This window comes from Dendrobates tinctorius, unplaced genomic scaffold (genome assembly GCF_039654945.1).
Source record: "Dendrobates tinctorius isolate UK_male_01 unplaced genomic scaffold, ASM3965494v1 ptg000081l, whole genome shotgun sequence".
NCBI classification, from domain to species: Eukaryota; Metazoa; Chordata; class Amphibia; order Anura; family Dendrobatidae; genus Dendrobates; species Dendrobates tinctorius.
Window position 1 is genome coordinate 14,205,704 of NW_027361749.1, and position 21,210 is coordinate 14,226,913.

The 21,210-nt window shown below is 38.3% G+C and overlaps 1 protein-coding gene across 4 annotated transcripts in view; it reads left to right on the plus strand.

Moving 5' to 3' along the window:
- The window catches only part of LOC141096891 (chloride channel protein D-like), a 346,533-nt gene extending 326,062 nt beyond the window's left edge, over positions 1-20,471 (plus strand). For all 4 annotated transcript variants that reach the window (XM_073583783.1, XM_073583784.1, XM_073583781.1 and 1 more), the window contains exon 18: positions 19,205-20,471. In XM_073583783.1, coding sequence (XP_073439884.1) covers positions 19,205-19,432 — 228 coding nt within the window. In that variant the 3' untranslated portion in view covers positions 19,433-20,471. The remainder of the gene's footprint in view (positions 1-19,204) is intronic.
- The last annotated feature ends 739 nt before the right edge of the window (positions 20,472-21,210 follow it).

Consider the following 21,210-nt stretch of genomic DNA (forward strand, 5'->3'; position numbering starts at 1 on the left):
ACCTCCTCAATTGCATTCTCCCATGGTCCTGAGGTCACGGGAGTTCAGGCCTGCAGCTTCTCATTCATTCACCAGTAGTTTACAGCAGGGGCCATCGCATTTAGCACTGCTCCGGTTGTAAACTGATTATTCCCCAGACAGGTATGGTATATTGTTGCTTTATTATTTTAAATTTTATTACAAGAGAATGAGGGCGTCAATTGGATTAGCAAAACAATAAAGATGGCAAAACTGTGTGGTGTTTTATTTCATTAAAAGACTTTATTTTGCCTGTGTGTTTATTTATCCCCTTCACAACTATAGGATTAGTAATTGATAGATGTCTTATTGAAACCTCTCCATTACTAAGCCAGGCTTGATGTCACCTTACAATAGAAAGGTGACATTAACCCCCCCATTACCCCACTTGACACTGCTACAGGGCAAGCAGGAAGAACCGGGCAAAACTCCAGAATTGGCGCATCTAATAGATGCGCCTTTTCTGGAAGGCTGGGGGGGCCATATTCATGGCCCCTTACCAGCCTGGAAATAGCAGCCTGCACCTGTGAATTTTGCCGGAGTGGTTCAAAAACATAGGGGGACTCCACATCGGGTTTTGCTTTCATTCATTCTCCTCTGCTTGCGCTGATCGCAGAGCAGGGGAGAATAATGACAGCCACATTCAGCACCAGCCACCAGGGAACAGTGCTTACCGTAGCGCTTCTTCCCCGGCGGCCGCCTGTGTGCATGGAGGACATCAATGTGTGTTCTCCGTGTGCACGTGTGCGGGATGTCTTGCGGCCCGTTCATCCGGGAGAAAATGTACATGTCAGCGTGTTTTGCACACAAACACACGGTCCATGAAAACACGCTGACATGTGCATAGACCCATTCATTTGACTGGGTCTACGTGTGTCAGTGTCTCCGGTACATGAGAAAACTGTCACTACACGTACCAGAGACACGGACCTGTGAAAGGGGCCTTAGTCCAATAATTCCGCCCAATACTACATTATGAATGATGTCCTGCATGAATATATACTTTGATTTTAACATGTAATTCTTTAGATGCACCGATTCACATCTTCCTAGATGCATTGATTATGTAAGGGGGAGCATATCAAATGTGTCACCTACTACCGCCATCCAAAAAAATAAGGATGCAAGTTCCATGTAAACGATGAGAGCAGATGTAATCAAATGGAATAGTTACCAAAAAAGTACCAGAAGAATAAAATAAAATGTATTTTAAAAAATAATTTTCTTTTATTTTCTTCTGGTACAGTTTTGTTTGATTTTCCCATTTGATTACATCTGCTATGGTGGGAGGAGCGCCCTTCACCAGGTATCTTCACGCTCATTACGCACTGCCAGAACTCCCTTGGAGGAATTTCTATCAGCACACCAGATCGGCTAAACCTGTTAGATTAATTTCATGTATTTTGAGAAGTTGTGCCCAAATATGCACAACTAAAGGAAGTGAGCAAATTCCCTGTTTTTGATCTTAATCTCTCTTTTTTTAAACTTGCTGTGTGCAGAAAGCGCCATCTTCTCTCCCTTTTCCAGTTAGGAAATTCCACTATTGGTATATTGCCATTCCACGAAAATCCACGGCATTATGAGATTGCATTAAAAAGACTTATGATTTCAATTCCTGTTTCACAATTACTAGAGGAAAATTATGAGGCTGAGACTCGGGTGCTGCTGCCACTTCATAAAAAGTGGCAGTGATTTCCCACACTGTTAGAAATGAATTGTAAATCACTTGCTTATCGCTAATGGACACCATGGTTGCGCCTGAAACTGTGGATCAATTAACAATAAGTAGGCAATTTGTAATTAATTTAAAATGATACAGCAAAAAGTCACTGGGAATTTTATGAAGCCAGAACTGGCATTCGCACGTTAGCCACTTGCTGTATGTTATGTGGGACCAGCTGGAGAGTGAGAGATTTTCTGCAGAGCCACAAAGGTCTCACTCAGATTAGATTACCAACTGGAAACACAGGAGCACAAATGCAGTTCTTTGCAGGAGCTCTGTGTTATTTGTGTCATCCCCTTAATTTCTGGAAATATAAAGGACTAGGCAACCTTGCACTAAAATATTTACTTGTGTCCACCATGACCTTTTACAGCAATATTCACATGCACAATATTAGAATTCACAGTCAAGATATGTAAAATAAAAATTAAGTTTAAAAAAAAAACAAAAAACGTTGGGTATCAGGAGGTGCTGGCAAGGAATTGTCCTCATCTGGTGCATATCGCTGCCTTATTTTCATATCTACTACATATCTTGCCTCTTGTTCTCTCCAGCATAACTTGGTTTGTAAGTCTTCAACAGGATCTACTCCCTGGGTTTTATTTTAGGTCCAGTGCTGTATATCAGCACTGAAAGATGAAGGTTGCTTCTTATATCGGCCAAAACTGGTGACAGGTTTCCTTTAATACTGAATATATATATATATATATATATATATATATATATATATCGGAGATTATATGTCAATAAGTATTGCCTAAATAAGTATATTGTATTACTAAATGTAAATAACATACAGGACTTAGTTAACACTATTTTAATCAAAAAGTATAAAAGTCATCCAACCATGACAAGGATGGGACAGTCCCTAAGGCCAGGTTCATACTAGATGATTCATTTGCGCTAGCGGAGACGGAGCCTCAGACGCTGCAGTCCGCGTCCGAGGCTCCGTCACTGAATGATGGCACATCGCGAACGCATGCTGCTTTACAGCATTCATCGCGATGCGCCCGATAACGGAGGGCAATGGCAGCATTAACAGACAGCGTTAAACCGCGTTATTCCGCGGTGTAAAGCAGTTTGTCTAACGGACTGCCTAAACGCAGTGTGACCCCGGCCTATCTTTTATAGTTCACTTCACTGTGTGTCAGCAGACATCAAAATAGATGGGGTCAGAGCAGGACCGAGAACCGACTGTTCAGACACCTAAACAAAATCCCCTATGATATTTACATGTACTATTACTACTTATTTACTTACTACACAGTATTTGCTCGTTTTGATCTTATCTTTGGTTTTGTCTGTTAAATGGCCACAGTATGAATCTGTACCCATACTGCACTTATACCGACACATATTCCGGCTCATGTCTTTGGCTTTGATGAATGCAGCTCATACAGCTCAGTTCATCTGCAGCTTAACCCCGTAACGACCACCGATATGCATTAATTCAGCATTAAATCAGCATTAAATCAGCAGTCGTTAAGGGGCCTTATTCCCTCATTGCCGTTTTAAAATGGCGATCGGGAATAAGGGCATAGCGCTGCCCGGCGGCCACAATTCCCACGGGTATCAGCTGTAATTGGCAGTTGACACCTTGCGGCATCGAACACAGCTGGTTTTGAAGCCAATTGGAGACAATTAACCCCTTAAATGCCTCTGTCAATTGCGACAGCAGTATTTTATTGGTTGCAAGAGGTTAGAAGTCCCCCTTTGAAACCACCAGACCCCTGCAATGAATATAGTGGCTTGTAACATCCAGCTACAAGCTGGGTCTCACAGGCTGTGCTAGTGAGACACTGACAATCTCATGCACTTCTGTACATGAGTATTGCATTGTATGAGACCAGTAATCAGTATAAAAAGTGTCCCACAGCAGGACTAAGTGAATAAATAAAAAAGTGAAATAAAATATATAAAAAAAAGAAAAAAAAACACAAAAAAGGGCATGAAAAGCTGTTTCGCTACTCAAAACGTAGCGTTTGTGATATAACAAAAAGAAACAAAAAAGATACACGTAATTGGCATTGCTGCATTTGGAATGACCCGCTCTATAAAACTGGCATGTCATTTATTCCATATGGCGAACACTGTAAAAAAAATAATAAAAATCACCCCCAAAATTTTGTTTTTTCATCTTACTGACTCACAAAAAAGTGAATAAAAAGTGATCAAAAAGTGATATGTAAAAAAAGATGGTATAAACGAAAATGCCAAACTGCCTTCCAAAAACAAGCCCTACTATGGCTTATTCGGATAAACAGTTGAAAAGTTATAGCTCTCAGAATATGATAATGCAAAAGCAAAATCATTTTTGTATTTATTGTGTAAAAATCGCAAAGCATATAGAAAACTATAGAGATCTGGTATCACTGTAGTTGCACCTAGTGATGAACAAATTGGTCTTATCACTTTACTGAAATAAAAAATAAAAACAATAACTGAATTTCTGGTTTATATTAATTCTGTGTATTGAAAATCTGAATAAAAAGTGCTAAAAAATGATGAATCCCAAATGGGTACCAAAAAAATCTGCAAATCGTCCCACAAAAAATAAGCCCTCATACAGCTCTGTTTGCCAAAAAAATAAAAAAATTACAGCTCTCAGAATATGGTGACAAAAAAACTACTTTTTATAAAAAAGCATTTTTATTGTGATAGCAGCAAAACATAAAGAAACAATATAAATCTGGTATCACTGTAACCGCTCCAACCCGAAGAATGAATCCACCTTATCATACCGCATGGTGAACAACACAAAGATAAAAATAAGGACTATTCTTGTACTACTGTCTATTTGTTCATTCTGACTCACAAAAGTCTGAATGGCTCATCTCATATTTATCCTACGCTCTCTGCTGAGCACTTACGTCGGGGTTTCTGTGTAAATTCTTCAAAACCGCGATTCAGACAAAGCTCCCAACAAAACCACCCATGAGGCAGATGGAGTAACTTTGGGCTGTCTGTGATCTGGTGGTGTCCCATCAATATAAGGTGTCATTTTAGCACACAAGTGTAGTTGACCATAGTTCTTTGCATGTCTAAAAAGATGGATACCACTGGAATAGATACCAATGGCTAATGGAGCTCACAATCTATTCAAACAAAATCTTATTTCTAAAAGCCAAGTAGAACTCTTATCCTCCAATCCAATTCCTACCATGTGCTCAAAAAGTAGTACACAACCACATATGGCGTACTGTCACATTTGGGAGAAATTACATAACAAATTGTTTGGTCCAATTTCTTCAATTACCCCTAGTGTAAATTATAAATTTGATGCTAAACCAGTATTTTAGTTTAAAAAATTATTTTTTTTTGTTAATAATAGCAATAATAATAATACATTTTAATTCTATAGCACCGACATATTCCACAGCACTTTACATTTCAGAGGAGACTTGTACAGACGATAGACATTACAGCATAACAATAATCACATTATTATTATTTATTTCTAAAGCACCATTGATTCCATCGTGCTGTACATGAGAAGGGGTAACATACAAAGTACAGATATCACTTACAGTAAACAAACTAACAATCACAGACTGATATAGAGGGGAGAGAGGACCCTGCCCTTTCGGGCTTACATGCTACAGTTACATAGATCATAACAGATACCAAGAGGAATGAGGCCCTGCTCGCAAGCTTACAATCTATGAGGAAAATGGTAGACACGAAAGGTGGGTGGTAACAATTGCCCTGATTGTTTGGATCAGCCATAATGTTAAGTGTGTAACAGTACGGATGCAGAGGGCTGATAGATGCATAGATCATGTGGGAACATGATACGGAGAACCTGGTTATGGCAAAACTTTTGACTGAGCCACACAGGGATAGTTAGGTTAATGTGTTGAGGCGGTAGGTTCTCACATCTAAATATTTGAAAGTCTTATGAATGACCTATAGGATAACAATGCTCAGTAGACCACTAGATGAATTCCTTGAGTGGTCTAGTGTTTGTAATGGTGTCACTTATGGGGGGGTTTCTGCTGTTTTCGCATGTCAGGGGCTCTCCAAATGCGACATGGCATTCACAATCTATTCCAGACAAATGGCATTCTTTCCTTTCCTAGCCCTGCCATGTGCCGAAATAGACGTTTTAGACCATATATGGGGTTCAGGAGAAATTGTGTAACAAATTTGAATTCTAGTTTCATCTATTACCATTTGTCAAAATTACGAATTTGGGCCTAAAACAACATCTTTGTGAAAAAAATGAAAATTTTCAATATGCCATAATATTATCAAATTCTATGTAGTACCTGTGGGTTCAAAATAATCACTATACCCCTGGATAAAATTATTGAGTGGTGTAGTTTGCAAAATGGGGTCACTTGTCAGGGTTTCCACTGTTTAGGCACATCAGGGGCTCTCCAAATGCGATATGACTCCAGCAGACCATTCAATCTAAGCCTTCATCCTTTCCAAGCCCTGCCGTGTACCCAAACAGTAGTTTTTACCCACGCATGAGGTAGCAGCATACTCAGGATAAATTGCACAACAAATTTTGGGGTCTATTTTTTTCTGTTACCCTTGTGAAAAAAAATTGGGACTAAAAGTACATTTTTGGGAGAAAAATTTGATTTCTAATTTTCACGTCTCTACGTTATAAACTTCCGTGAAGGACCTGGGAGTCCAAGGTGCTCAACACACATCTAAATACATTCCTTGCATTAGGCACATCAGGGGCTTTCCAAATGCAACATGGTATCTGCTCTCAATTGCAGCCATATTTGCGTTAAAAAAGTCAAACGGTGCTCCTTTCCTTCCAAGCCCTACTTGTGCGCCCATCCATTAATTTTTCCCCACATATGAGGTATCAGCGTACACAGGAGAAATTGAACAACAAGTTTTGGGGGCCATTTTCTCCTGTTACCCTTGTGAAAATAATAAAGAAAATGGGGCTAAAATAAAATTTTTGTGAAAAAAGTTAAATTTTTTTCCTCTCACATTGCTTTAGTTCCTGTGAAGCACCTAAAGGGTTAATAAACTTCTTTTTTGAGGACTTTGAGGGCTGCAGTGTTTAGAATGGTGTCACTTTTGAGTATTTTCTGTCATATAGGCCCCCTAAAGTCACTTCAAATGTGATGTGGGTCCTAACAAAATGGTTTTGTAAATTTAGTTGGAAAAATGAGAAATTGCTGATCAACTTTTAACCCTTGTAACTTTCTAACAAAGAAAATTATGTTTCAAAAATAATTGAAATGTAGACATGTGGTAAATATGATTTATTAACTATTTAGTGTAACATAACTCTCTATTTTAAGGGCATAATAATTAAAAGTTTGAAAATTGGGACATTTTTGCCAGATTTCCGATAATTTCACAAGTAAGCTCAAGTCATATTGAGCAAATTTTGCCACTATCATGATGTACTGTACAATATGTCATGAAAAACATTTTCAAAATCAGTGGGATCCGTTGAAGTATGCCAGAGTTATTGCCTCATAAAGTGACACTGGTCAGATTTAAAAAATTTGGCCTGGTCATCAAAGTTAAAACTGTCTCGATCACTAAGGAGTTAAATGATGGAATTTTCAGTCTGGGAAAAACTTTGTTTTAATTACATTAATATATCAGTTCTGGCTGCTTACTAATAGTAGGAATGTTTCTGTCTGGATATACTGTACATTGAACAGGTTCCTTAATTCTCGCAGCCACCCACGTCCTTCAGCACAGTATACTTTACTATCAAGGAAATGAAATAGACTGTAAAGTGGCTTTAAATATATAATTTAATATACTACTGCCATAGGTAAAAAAAAAATCACATTGCTTGATTTAATTCTCAATTTTAATACTTGGAACCCTTCCAGTCACAATAGCTGAAGGTAAGCCTGTGGTATAAGGTTTAACAAACCTCGCTTTCAGCACTTCATTTCACAGTTTGATTCACTATGTAGAAGGTAAGGTTTCATCTATTCTCATGGGCAACTTTGACTTGGTCAAGTTGCAATGTGCATGGTGAAATGTATGAAACCATTTCATATTTCCACTGACAAAGAGTTTACAGAATTACAGCATAGCAACTCATAACATCAGGATCTTTATGATTTACACAATTATACGATATTCAGGGTAATATAAGCAAGCAAAATAATAAATAAAAGAAAGATTTTATTAACCTGTACAAAGTTGACTACATTAATCTGATTTATAAAAGTCTTACTGACAAAGAGTTCGAGTAGAATTTTTTAAAGCTGTTGTTTCATCTGCCAATCTTGAAATCACTATACCCCTGGATATAGTCTGCTAGAATAAGGTGCACAAACGGCGTGAAAGAGCAATGAGGACTGCGCTTGCTTCTGGTGGAGTACAAAGTTCTTTATTCAGCCAACGCGTTTCCTGAGCCTACTGGCTCACTTCATCAGGGCAGATTACATTGAAAGATAATGAAACATTCTTATAGAGAAAAAAAAAAAAAATTGGCGCCAATGCCGGGTTAAATGACATCAACTAAGGTCAAACAAAAAAAAAACAAAAAAAACAAAAAACTCAAAAACAATGAAATTTTATTACAAACATAAAAACACTACAATAAAAGTGTATTAAAATAAGAAAAAGTATAAAATTATGCAAAAATAAAAATAGAACAGAGTGCTATGGATCACGGGGAAAAAAGTGACTAAGGTTAATGAAAAAGGGGGGGGGAGGGGTGAGACCTCAAAGAGTATTAGAACCTGGCTCATGAAGTGCAGATGTATGCTGTAAAGTGCAAGTACCAGGTATTAGTCCACTAAACCATTGGATTTAGCTGAAGTGGTTTAAGAAAAAATTTTTAGAAATTATTTGTTTTATAAAAATCAAAATCCAGCAAAATAACTTGAAGTGGTATTAGAACCTGACTAATAAAGTGCAAGTACAGGTTGTAAAGTACGAGGTATTAGTCCACTGAACCATTAGAATAAACAGAAGTGGTTTGAAGAACATTAAAGGAATTATTTGTCAATTTATTTTATAGGAATCAAAATTCAAAAAAACAACTTCAAATGGTATTTTTGTAAAGAAATAGTCTTTTCATTTTATTTTGTTAGAGGGAAAATCAAAATCGGACATCGGGAAAAAAAAAAAAAAAAAAGGTCATAAAATAGGGTAAAATGTAATAAAAGTGTATGAAAATCACAATAAGGATGAAATCAAATGAAAGCATCATTGATAATATTGAGGCCATAGGAGCCAATTGTCTTCAATTTATAGATCCAATAGACCTCTTTTCTGTTTAATGCTTGGGTTCTATTGGAAACGTGTTCAGGGATGTGTTCTATAGGAAAGATGATGGCTTTAGAAAAATCTCTTTGGTGAAATGAATCAAAGTGTCGTGACAGACCATGTTGTTGGTATCCAATTTTAGTGTTGTGTCTATGTGAGTTCATTCTACAATGAAGGGGTTGTGTGGTTCTCCCAACATACAATTTAGGACAAGGACACAGGATAACATAAATAACAAAGGCAGACACACAGGACAGGTGATTAGTGATGGTGAATTTTTCTGAGGTGAATGGATGTGAAAAGATGAAAGTATTATGGGCAATATTACTGCAAAGGCTACACCTGGGCCTCTGGCATCTAAAAATGCCTGGTGTCAAGCCGGTATGATTGTCGGGAGTATATTGGCTCAATCTGCTAGGGGCCAGATGATTTTTTAGTGATCTGGCCTTCCTAAATGTAACAGTAGGTTTGTCAGGAAGAACTTTATTAAGTACAGGATCTTTTTGGATAATGTACCATAGGTCCCCTAGTATATTTTTAATCTCCTTATGTTGGGAGTTGTAGGTAGTGATAAAATTGGCCTGATAGTTAGCATGTGTATCTTTTTCTTTAGATCTCCCACTTAAAAGAATTTGCTGGTTAAAATTTTTTGAAACATTATTAAAAGTAGAATGAACCAATTGGGAAGGGTATTTTTGAGCCAGGAATCTTCCCTTGAGGACCTCAGCCTGATTATTAAAATCCTCATCTTCTGTACAGTTCTTTCGGATTCTCTGAAATTGATTATGAGGAATGTTAAAAAGCCATTTAGAATAGTGGCTGCTCTTAAAATGGACATAACTATTGGAGTCTACCTTCTTACAAAAAGTTTTGGTATAAATTTTGGAGTTTTTTATATAAAAGGTGATATCAAGGAAGTCCATCTGGGTATTACTAATGTGGGGGTGAACTCCAAACCCCATATGTTGTTCTGTATGGAAGAAGTAAAGACGTCAACTGGAATAAAACTGGTGTCAAAGATTAAGAATAAATCATCAATGTATCTTTTATATAAAACCACGCCCTCTAGAAATGAATCGATGGTAATAAAAGTATTCTCAAAGACCCCCATAAAAAGATTAGCATAAGTTGGCGCGACCCGTGATCCCATAGCGGTGCCTCTGATCTGATGATAAAAATCCCCCAGAAAAGTAAAAAAGTTATTATGTAAAATAAAATCCATCCCATTAAAAATAAAATCCTTTTGAGGGTCAGACAATCGACTGTCAGTAAGTAGAAATTTTTTAAAACAGCTCAAACCCAGTTGGTGATCAATATTGGAATACAAAGCAGATACATCAAATGAAATAAAAACATAAGAATTTTTCCAAGGTATATTGTTAGTTAGGTTGATCAATTGTGTAGAATCCTTTAAAAAACTGGGGAGCTGTAGGACATGAGGCTGCATGATTCTATCTATATAAAATGATAAATTGCTGGTGAGAGAGTCAATGCCAGAAATAATAGGTCTTCCTGGTGGATTAATGGTACTCTTGTGTATTTTGGGTAAATGGTACAGGAAAGGAGTAGAGGGGTTCTTAACTGTTAAAAACTTCCTTTCATGGTCATTAAGAACCCCAGAATCATGCGCCTTTTTGATAAAATCATTGTAAATAACAGTAGCTTGGGGGATGGGGTTCTGGGGGATGGGCAGATAAAATTTTTTGTCAGATAAAATTCTAAAAGCCTCATTCACATAATCAGTTTTATCTTGAATCACTATCCCTCCACCTTTATCTGCAGATTTGATAACCAAATTTCTGTTTTTCTCCAATCTTTCCAATGCCACACGTTCTATTGAGGACAAATTCCGTTTTACTGGTATATTTTGTGTAGGTAGTGTATTAAGACGATCCAATAGAAGATCAGAGAATGTTTCTACATGATGTTCTCTACTTTCTAGTGGGTAGAATGAGGATTTCCCTCTGACATCAAGGTGGAAGGAAGAGACCACTGTGGTGTTAGAAGTGTCAGGGTTAGAATGAACTTTTTTGAGTTCAAAATGTCTCAGTAGGGTAAGTTTCCTAATGAATTTTTGGGCATCAAGAAATAATTCAAAACCACTGCTTTTATTTCTAGGGCAGGAGGAGAGTCCCTTGCTTAATAACCCTTCCTCATCTGGGGACAGGGGGTGAGATGATAAATTAAAAACATTTGATTTTATGGATTGTCGCTTTTCCCTTTTTTTCTTTGCTCCTTGGCCTCTGGCTCCTCTATAGGATTTTTTCTTTTTAGTGTGACCTTCTGAAAAAAAGAAGGGATATCTCTTTTTGCTTGGGGAATGGGATTGCATGCAGCTGGTAAAAAGGACACTGCTGCTGATGAACCAGCAGCTGAGTTGTCAATAATGACCTGGTCATTAATGATCAACCTCTTTTCAGTAGAAACAGCAGGGAGTTTGTCTATACAGGAGGTAGTAGGGTTGTCAATGTTAAGAACAATGAGATCAGTGGTGACCGGAGGATCAAGATCAAAGACCTCAGTAGTGTCTAATTTTGCAGGGGTGAGCGGGGGGTCAAAGAAAGGTAGGGGGAAGGAGGAAGACCTCCTTCTATCAATAATTAGTGCTGCCATGTCATTGGCAGAATTAGGAGTGACATTAACAGTGGGTATGGAAGTAGGGCTTTCCCCACTTGACTTGAAGGAATTGATGTTGGAGTCCATAAATTCAGAAAGGGTACGTGTGGGCATAGTAATGGTGGAAGGAGTAGGTGTAATAGATACAGCTGGCCCAGGGGGATCCCTCGGTTTGCTTCTAGGGTGCTGGTTTATCCCTCTATTGCTATTAATAAACACAGTGGTCTCTTCCTTCCACCTTGATGTCAGAGGGAAATCCTCATTCTACCCACTAGAAAGTAGAGGACATCATGTAGAAACATTCTCTGATCTTCTATTGGATCGTCTTAATACACTACCTACACAAAATATACCAGTAAAACGGAATTTGTCCTCAATAGAACGTGTGGCATTGGAAAGATTGGAGAAAAACACGAATTTGGTTATCAAATCTGCAGATAAAGGTGGAGGGATAGTGATTCAAGATAAAACTGATTATGTGAATGAGGCTTTTAGAATTTTATCTGACAAAAAATTTTATCTGCCCATCCCCCAGAACCCCATCCCCCAAGCTACTGTTATTTACAATGATTTTATCAAAAAGGCGCATGATTCTGGGGTTCTTAATGACCATGAAAGGAAGTTTTTAACAGTTAAGAACCCCTCTACTCCTTTCCTGTACCATTTACCCAAAATACACAAGAGTACCATTAATCCACCAGGAAGACCTATTATTTCTGGTATTGACTCTCTGACCAGCAATTTATCATTTTATATAGATAGAATCATGCAGCCTCATGTCCTACAGCTCCCCAGTTTTTTAAAGGATTCTACACAATTGATCAACCTAACTAACAATATACCTTGGAAAAATTCTTATGTTTTTATTTCATTTGATGTATCTGCTTTGTATTCCAATATTGATCACCAACTGGGTTTGAGCTGTTTTAAAAAATTTCTACTTACTGACAGTCGATTGTCTGACCCTCAAAAGGATTTTATTTTTAATGGGATGGATTTTATTTTACATAATAACTTTTTTACTTTTCTGGGGGATTTTTATCATCAGATCAGAGGCACCGCTATGGGATCACGGGTCGCGCCAACTTATGCTAATCTTTTTATGGGGGTCTTTGAGAATACTTTTATTACCATCGATTCATTTCTAGAGGGCGTGGTTTTATATAAAAGATACATTGATGATTTATTCTTAATCTTTGACAAGAATTTTATTCCAGTTGACGTCTTTACTTCTTCCATACAGAACAACATATCGGGTTTGGAGTTCACCCCCCACATTAGTAATACCCAGATGGACTTCCTTGATATCACCTTTTATATAAAAAACTCCAAAATTTATACCAAAACTTTTTTTAAGAAGGTAGACTCCAATAGTTATGTCCATTTTAAGAGCAGCCACTATTCTAAATGGCTTTTTAACATTCCTCATAATCAATTTCAGAGAATCCGAAAGAACTGTACAGAAGATGAGGATTTTAATAATCAGGCTGAGGTCCTCAAGGGAAGATTCCTGGCTCAAAAATACCCTTCCCAATTGGTTCATTCTACTTTTAATAATGTTTCAAAAAATTTTAACCAGCAAATTCTTTTAAGTGGGAGATCTAAAGAAAAAGATACACATGCTAACTATCAGGCCAATTTTATCACTACCTACAACTCCCAACATAAGGAGATTAAAAATATACTAGGGGACCTATGGTACATTATCCAAAAAGATCCTGTACTTAATAAAGTTCTTCCTGACAAACCTACTGTTACATTTAGGAAGGCCAGATCACTAAAAAATCATCTGGCCCCTAGCAGATTGAGCCAATATACTCCCGACAATCATACCGGCTTGACACCAGGCATTTTTAGATGCCAGAGGCCCAGGTGTAGCCTTTGCAGTAATATTGCCCATAATACTTTCATCTTTTCACATCCATTCACCTCAGAAAAATTCACCATCACTAATCACCTGTCCTGTGTGTCTGCCTTTGTTATTTATGTTATCCTGTGTCCTTGTCCTAAATTGTATGTTGGGAGAACCACACAACCCCTTCATTGTAGAATGAACTCACATAGACACAACACTAAAATTGGATACCAACAACATGGTCTGTCACGACACTTTGATTCATTTCACCAAAGAGATTTTTCTAAAGCCATCATCTTTCCTATAGAACACATCCCTGAACACGTTTCCAATAGAACCCAAGCATTAAACAGAAAAGAGGTCTATTGGATCTATAAATTGAAGACAATTGGCTCCTATGGCCTCAATATTATCAATGATGCTTTCATTTGATTTCATCCTTATTGTGATTTTCATACACTTTTATTACATTTTACCCTATTTTATGACCTTTTTTTTTTTTTTTTTTTCCGATGTCCGATTTTGATTTTCCCTCTACAAAATAAAATGAAAAGACTATTTCTTTACAAAAATACCATTTGAAGTTGTTTTTTTGAATTTTGATTCCTATAAAATAAATTGACAAATAATTCCTTTAATGTTCTTCAAACCACTTCCGTTTATTCTAATGGTTCAGTGGACTAATACCTCGTACTTTACAACCTGTACTTGCACTTTATTAGTCAGGTTCTAATACCACTTCAAGTTATTTTGCTGGATTTTGATTTTTATATAACAAATAATTTCTAAAAAAATTTTTTTAAACCACTTCAGCTAAATCCAATGGTTTAGTGGACTAATACCTGGTACTTGCACTTTACAGCATACATCTGCACTTCATGAGCCAGGTTCTAATACTCCTTGAGGTCTCACCCCTCCCCCCCCCTTTTTTTCATTAACCTTAGTCACTTTTTTCCCCGTGATCCATAGCACTCTGTTCTATTTTTATTTTTGCATAATTTTATACTTTTTCTTATTTTAATACACTTTTATTGTAGTGTTTTTATGTTTGTAATAAAATGTCATTGTTTTTGAGTTTTTTTTTTTTTTTTGTTTGACCTTTGTTGATGTCATTTAACCCTGCATTGGCGCCAATTTTTTTTTTTTTCTCTATAAGAATGTTTCATTATCTTTCAATGTAATCTGCCCTGATGAAGTGAGCCAGTAGGCTCAGGAAACGCGTTGGCTGAATAAAGAACTTTGTACTCCACCAGAAGCAAGCGCAGTCCTCATTGCACTTTCACGCCGTTTTTGAAATTTTGTCCTAGGACCCGGTGCAGACTTGCTGCTGCTTCTCATGCGTTTATGGGTGTTGTGACTTTCTCACAACCCCAATAGGTGAGCACCTTCCTTTTTCTCTGTTAATGTGTTCTTTGATACGGATTTTACACAGTGGATGAGCCCTGTATTTTTCCTTTCTATTCAGAATAAGGTGCACAAAATTAAGAGGCCCACTCTTCTAAATAAATTTGACACATCTTTGGACTAACCGTGTGTAAGGGGGATGACGAGACCGCAGGTACCTGCGTGTCGGGTCCGGAACTAGAGAGGCTGCATCCCAGCTTTAATGAGTTGGACCTTCCCCTGTTGCCTGGGGGAAGCCCTGGGGAGGTGGACCATCCTGCTGACCAAGGGGGGCAGAGAAAGAAGAGAAAGCGTATGCGCGCCGCTGGGCAATTTGGCGACAACGGAGTGCAGTGTGCAGAGCGATGAGAGGCGCCCTCTGATTCCCCTTCCCTCACCCCAGAGTATCAGCTCTGCGACAAGCCACCTAGAACAGGGAAGGGTCGTGCACATAGAATAGAGTGGAGCCGTGCACACAGAGCAGAACCATGCACACAGACCAGAGCCGTGCACTGAGGGGAGCTGTGTGGCCAGGGAGAAGAGTGCTCCATCCCGGGAGCGCCAGGGTCGTGCAGGCCAGCGTTCGTCATCTCCCACGCCAGCAGCGGGGACCAGAGAGTGAGAAGAACGGCCAGTGTGTGCTCGATGACTACAGAGAGAAGGTTCAGTGTGCTGGTGACCACCAGAGAGAAGCTGTGTGCCAGTAGCGACCAGAGAACAAGGTGCTGTATGCTCCATGTCCGTGAGTACAGTACACGTGCCAAATAAGAGTGACCACATACAGGATTGACACTTGCGCTCTGACGTTGCCAGCGACTATTTGCCCAGACACTTGCGCCCTTACTTTGAAAGTGTGTATTTGCAGAGTCACATTGGGCTTTTACAGGACTGTGGCCCGTACCTTTTGGAGCCACTGTAGTATATGGATTAGGCTCAGCAGAAGGTATCGGAGACCAACCGCTGCTGCCAGAAGACTAGACATTGTTGTCCACAGTTCCTTCCTGGAAAAGACACCACGTCAGTCGTTACCGACGCTATTGAGTTCCCAGCAGGAATTACAGTTTGGGGAACTTCTGACACCAGTGCTACACATGAACTTCCACACTTGATCTTTTATCCTTCACCTTACAATATCCTTTGCCATCTATACTGTTTTATCCACTGTTTAACGCTTCACCTCCCTGCATGGAGTATTCCTCTGTTAAATAAAACTGTTAACCCTTGCTCTGCCTCCTGTCCATCACTACATCCCACATCCTGCTCACACTTGCACCAATTTTCTGGTAGAAATGATAATAAATTTGTTGAAATGGTAGACCATGGACATTTTTGGTGGGTCATACTTGCCATTCACTTACTACCACTTTTATGACTTTTTGACTTCAGTTTTCTGCCATAGTGGGTTGATAAATTCCCTTATTGGGGCCTATGTATGTTATCTGTCAAGATAAATCATTACTCAGGTGTGCTTTTCTGTTATTGCGCTCTTGCATTCTCATCCACTCCAGAATCCAGTACAAACTTATTACCCTCACCCACAAAGCTCTCCATGGCACAGCACCACCCTACATCTCCTCCCTCGTCTCAGTCTACCACCCTACCCATGCCCTCCGTTCTGCCAATGACCTGAGGTTAGCATCCTCAATAATCAGAACCTCCCACTCCCGTCTCCAAGACTATACACGTGCTGCGCTAATTCTTTGGAATGCACTTCCCAGGTCAATTCGATTAGTCCCCAATCCCTACAATTTTAAGCATGCCCTGAAAGCGCATTTATTCAGACTTGCCTACCGCCTCAACACATTAACCTAACTATCCCTGTGTGGCACAGTCAAAAGTCTTATCATAACTAGGTTCCCCGCATCATGCTCCCACATGCTTTATGCATCTATTAGCCCTCTGTGTCTGTACTGTTACACACTTAACATTATGGCTGGTCCAATCAATCAGGGCAATTGTTACCACCCACCTTTCGTGTCTACCTTTTTTCCTCATAGATTGTAAGCTTGCGAGCAGGGCCCTCATTCGTCTTGGTATCTGTTATGATCTATGTGATCATTGTTATGCTGTAATGTCTATCGTCTGTACAAGTCCCCTCTGAAATGTAAAGTGCTGCGGAATATGTCGGCACTATAGAAATAAAATTTATTATTATTATATTATTGCATTGAGGTTATAACTTTCTGTATTTCAGAACTACTGCGTATAAAGGAGAATTTTTGTACCTCATTAACTTCATTAAAAATGTAAAGAACTTTCTTAGCTACTTTGGCTAAGTTATTAATAAAGTGGATTAAATCCTATTATATATGTTTTGAACAATTTGAATTCAAAGCAAAATCCTCACTCTAGTTCTCTTGCTCAAGGTATTGGTTTTTGTAGTTTTGTATTCAAAAGTTATTACCCAAAATGACGTTTTCCATTTAAAATCACTCCAGTGCAAACCACTTGATGTCTCCCTTCTGTCTAACTTAATGTGCACTTCCTGTTGTCATGTAGAATCCAGATTATAAGAAATGAGTGCAAGTTTTATTTGTTACAGTGGGTTCGGAGAGCATTCAGACCCATTTAAATTTTTCACTCTTTGTTTCATTGCAGCCATTTGGTAAATTCAAAAAAGTTCATTTTGTTCTCATTAATATACACTCTGCACCCCAACTTTACTGAAAAAACTGAAATGTGGAATTTTTTGCAAACTTATTATAACGAAAAACTGAAATATCACATGGTCATAAGCATTCAGACCCTTTGCACAGACACTCATATTTAAGTCACATGCTGTCCATTTCCTTGCTATCCTCCTTGAGATGGTTCTACCCCTTCATTGGAGTCCAGCTGTGCCACACTGTGACTTGTCCATTAGATGCCCGATAGAGAAGTATGGCTGATATTCTGAATCCATAGTTAGGCTGCATTCTAGGGTACTTGAGATACTGTTTCTAGACTATCTCCTTATACCAATACTCACACGTAGATATATTATCAGTTAGCTTGAACTTGACTGTAGGAGGCACGTATGAAGATTCCAGAAGAAGATTTTTTTTCCAGCTGAATTCTTGTAGTTATACACTCAAAGAGTAGGTAAAAAAGACTTTTCAGAAACAGGGCGGCAAGCACATGAGGTTCTAAGATGGTTGACAGGCAGTGAATGAGGAAGAAGAAGGAGGAAGAAGGGAGAGGTTACTGACAGAGCTACTTCAGAGAGAGACAGGAAGAGAAGAAGGACAAACTTCTAAAGAGGTCAAACTTTATTGCATAGCAATGAAACAGCACAATATAACAACACGATAATAATAAAATACTGTCTGTATGATTCCCAAATCATGGGACATGACAGTTCATCACTTTGCACAACATGTTTCCACTGCTCCAGAGTTCAGTGAGAGCATTATTTACACAACTTCATGGCTAAATTGTTGGGATCCCTAAATACGTCTACTTTTCAATAATGCGATTCACAGGAGAAAGGAATTTCATGAACTAACTTGTTATAATAGTGACATTCCATTTCAGTACCAAGCTCGAATTTTGTGAGCCCTTTAATATGACCAATTCTTTATCAAATGTTTATAATGGAAAACTGCATGATTGGGGGCTGGATAATTTACATCTGAAGCAGTGGGACTGAATGAAATGCCTGTATTCAATGATTAAGAGGTCTTTCCAAATACTTTGATCCATATAATATATATACTAAAGTAATTTTTACCTTTTTTTGCATTGGTTTGAAAACAATTATAACAGCTTAGAAACTTTTGAACCTGTTAAAACTTGTTAAAAAAATTTGAATGTTCTAAAATATTCTTGATACAATGGTGACATCAGTCATGAGTTCTTTGGACACTAAGCCTTAGTACGGAAACCTAAGTTACAGAACCGTACAGAAAATATCTATTAATGATTTAATGTGGATTACACCTTTAAAGGGAACCTGTCACCCGCCCAGGGCATTTTTCAGTTAAAGAGCCACCTTCAGCAGCACTAAGGCTGCATTCTGTGAAGGTGGCTCTTCTTTTTCTGACCCCCAGTAATGCCAAAATATTGACTTTTATAATTAGCTCCTCATATCTGTAATGTGTCCCACAGGTATGATGAGTCCCTCAGTATCAGCCGCCTACCATCTGTCAATCATGCCTGTCCGAGGCCTCGGCGCCGCCCATTATCTGTCCATCATGATGCCCCTGTGTGTCGCTGCCTCCTCTTGATTTGAATCCTGGCACCTGCGCTGTTAGAAGTGTTCTTGGGCATGCGCAGTGCACGCTGCCCGTGAACTGAAAAACGCCCTGGGGGGGTGACAGGTTCCCTTTAAGCAGCTCATCAGTTTTATAACAAAACATACTGTGCATGATATAATACTATAACATATTAATAACCTATAATCTCTCTTTTCACAGGAGCCATATATCAATAAATCTGCCGTCGCAGTTCAAGCTCATTTCTCCCTTCAACGTGCATACGTTGTGTTTCGAACACTGGGACTTCGCCATCTGACGGTTGTAGATCTTCAGAACAGGGCAGTTGGTATTATCACCAGGAAAGATCTTGTATCTCTGTGTCTGGAAAATAAGTTGGTTAAAAGGGACTCTGGAAAGCTGGATTCCGACGAAGAACTGCTGCAATGAACATGAGTGTGAGGTTTTCTGAGGCCACAGTGAATGAAGCAGAAAGTATAGTGATATTGGCATCATTCGCTTGTAGTCTCAGCTACTGTAATTTCAGAAGAGGAGGTCAATGGAGTGGAAAGTGGCTAAAATATCACAAAAGAATGAAACTACTTTTGTGTTACAATAGCAAGGACACATCTTTAGATTGTTTTCCTGATGAAAATCATAAGTGAAAAGTACAATACGAGAAACAGAAATATTTTGCTATCTATACAGATAATATTCTATGAGCTTAGGTAAATTCTAACTGCTGTCACCAAATTAAAGGGAGTACACGAGGCTTTAAAAAATAAATTTCAGCTGACGGTAATAAGACTAAAAGAGTTATAATATCTGAAAAACGTGTTATCCTTTCTAAAATAGAAATACTTTCTGTAGCAATGCATTATAATTTTTAAGAAAAATGATTTCATTGGAACCCATTTGTATACTTCCAGTGGCAAAAAAAATTGTAATGGTCATATGATCACAAGAAAGTTGTATTATATAATTGTTATACATTTCATAACTTTTTTAATGGAAAAATTATTTGTCTAAACCAGAAAGTCAATTTAATATAAAAAGCCCATCCTTGAAAGCTCCTGTCGTTACATGGTCTGGTCAGGCTGTGGTTATATTGCTGAAGCTTTGACATGCCATGCCTGCTTATAACCAATTCCGCCATTAACTAGCATGAGCAATGCCATGCAATACATACTGACATTACCACCACTAGTGGAAGATTTAAAATGTGAGTATGGAATTTCGCATTATAAATTGCTATGTGAAGCTGAAAGTTTTTTTTTTAAAGCTTAGGACTCCCCATTTTCTGATTCTATCACTTTAATATACATTTCATTGTGTAGCGGGATTGAAATCACAATTTTTTTTATTATGCTAAGGGTTTGCACTCATATGCTTTTTTGTTAGTATTTCTTATTACAGATTTCATACAGATAATGTATAGACTTACCTACAGAAACAACATAATAAAGTAAAATACTAACGCTGAAAAACACATTTAGTCCAAGTTCAAACAATTATTCTGCAATGTTGGTCCAGATAAAGATAAAACCCTGCAAGAGGCTAACTATTCTTTCTTGTGTTAGGAGGCTAAATCAATGTATCAAAACCCATATCCAATAATCAAATGCATTGAACATGTTAAAAAAAATCCCAACAACTGTTTTAAAATAAATCTAGGTTTTGCTGCATGTGGGGAAAAAATTCAGTTTAGTGTTCCACTCCTATACATAGATTTAACGGTTTGAATAGTCATATTGTGGCTGCTCATTTGTGATTTGCACACTTAGTCACATTCCAATGGGTCCGATTGGCCCTGGTGCAAAATTTTGATCTGCCCCTCCTCCTGCATGTTGCATGTTAGTCAGATGTATGGGCTATTGTAGCGTTCTAAATCCTATAAGGACATATGTGTTGCCCCCCACCTATTATATAGTAATGCACCACTATACTAGGTGCCTTCCAGGTATATATGCCCCTCATCCTGGGCCCCTTCAAGGTTTATATGTCCCTATGTTGGACCCATTCTAGGTATATATATGTCCTCCCTTATGAGTTTCTTCCTAGTATATATGCTTCCTCATCTTGGTTTCCTTCCTGGTATATATCTGTCATCCTGGTATACATGTCAATCATCCTGGTGTATATGCCCCCCATCCTGGACCCCTTCCTGGTATATATTTCTTCCATCCTGGTCTATATGCCTACCATCCTGGGCCCTTTCCTGGTATATA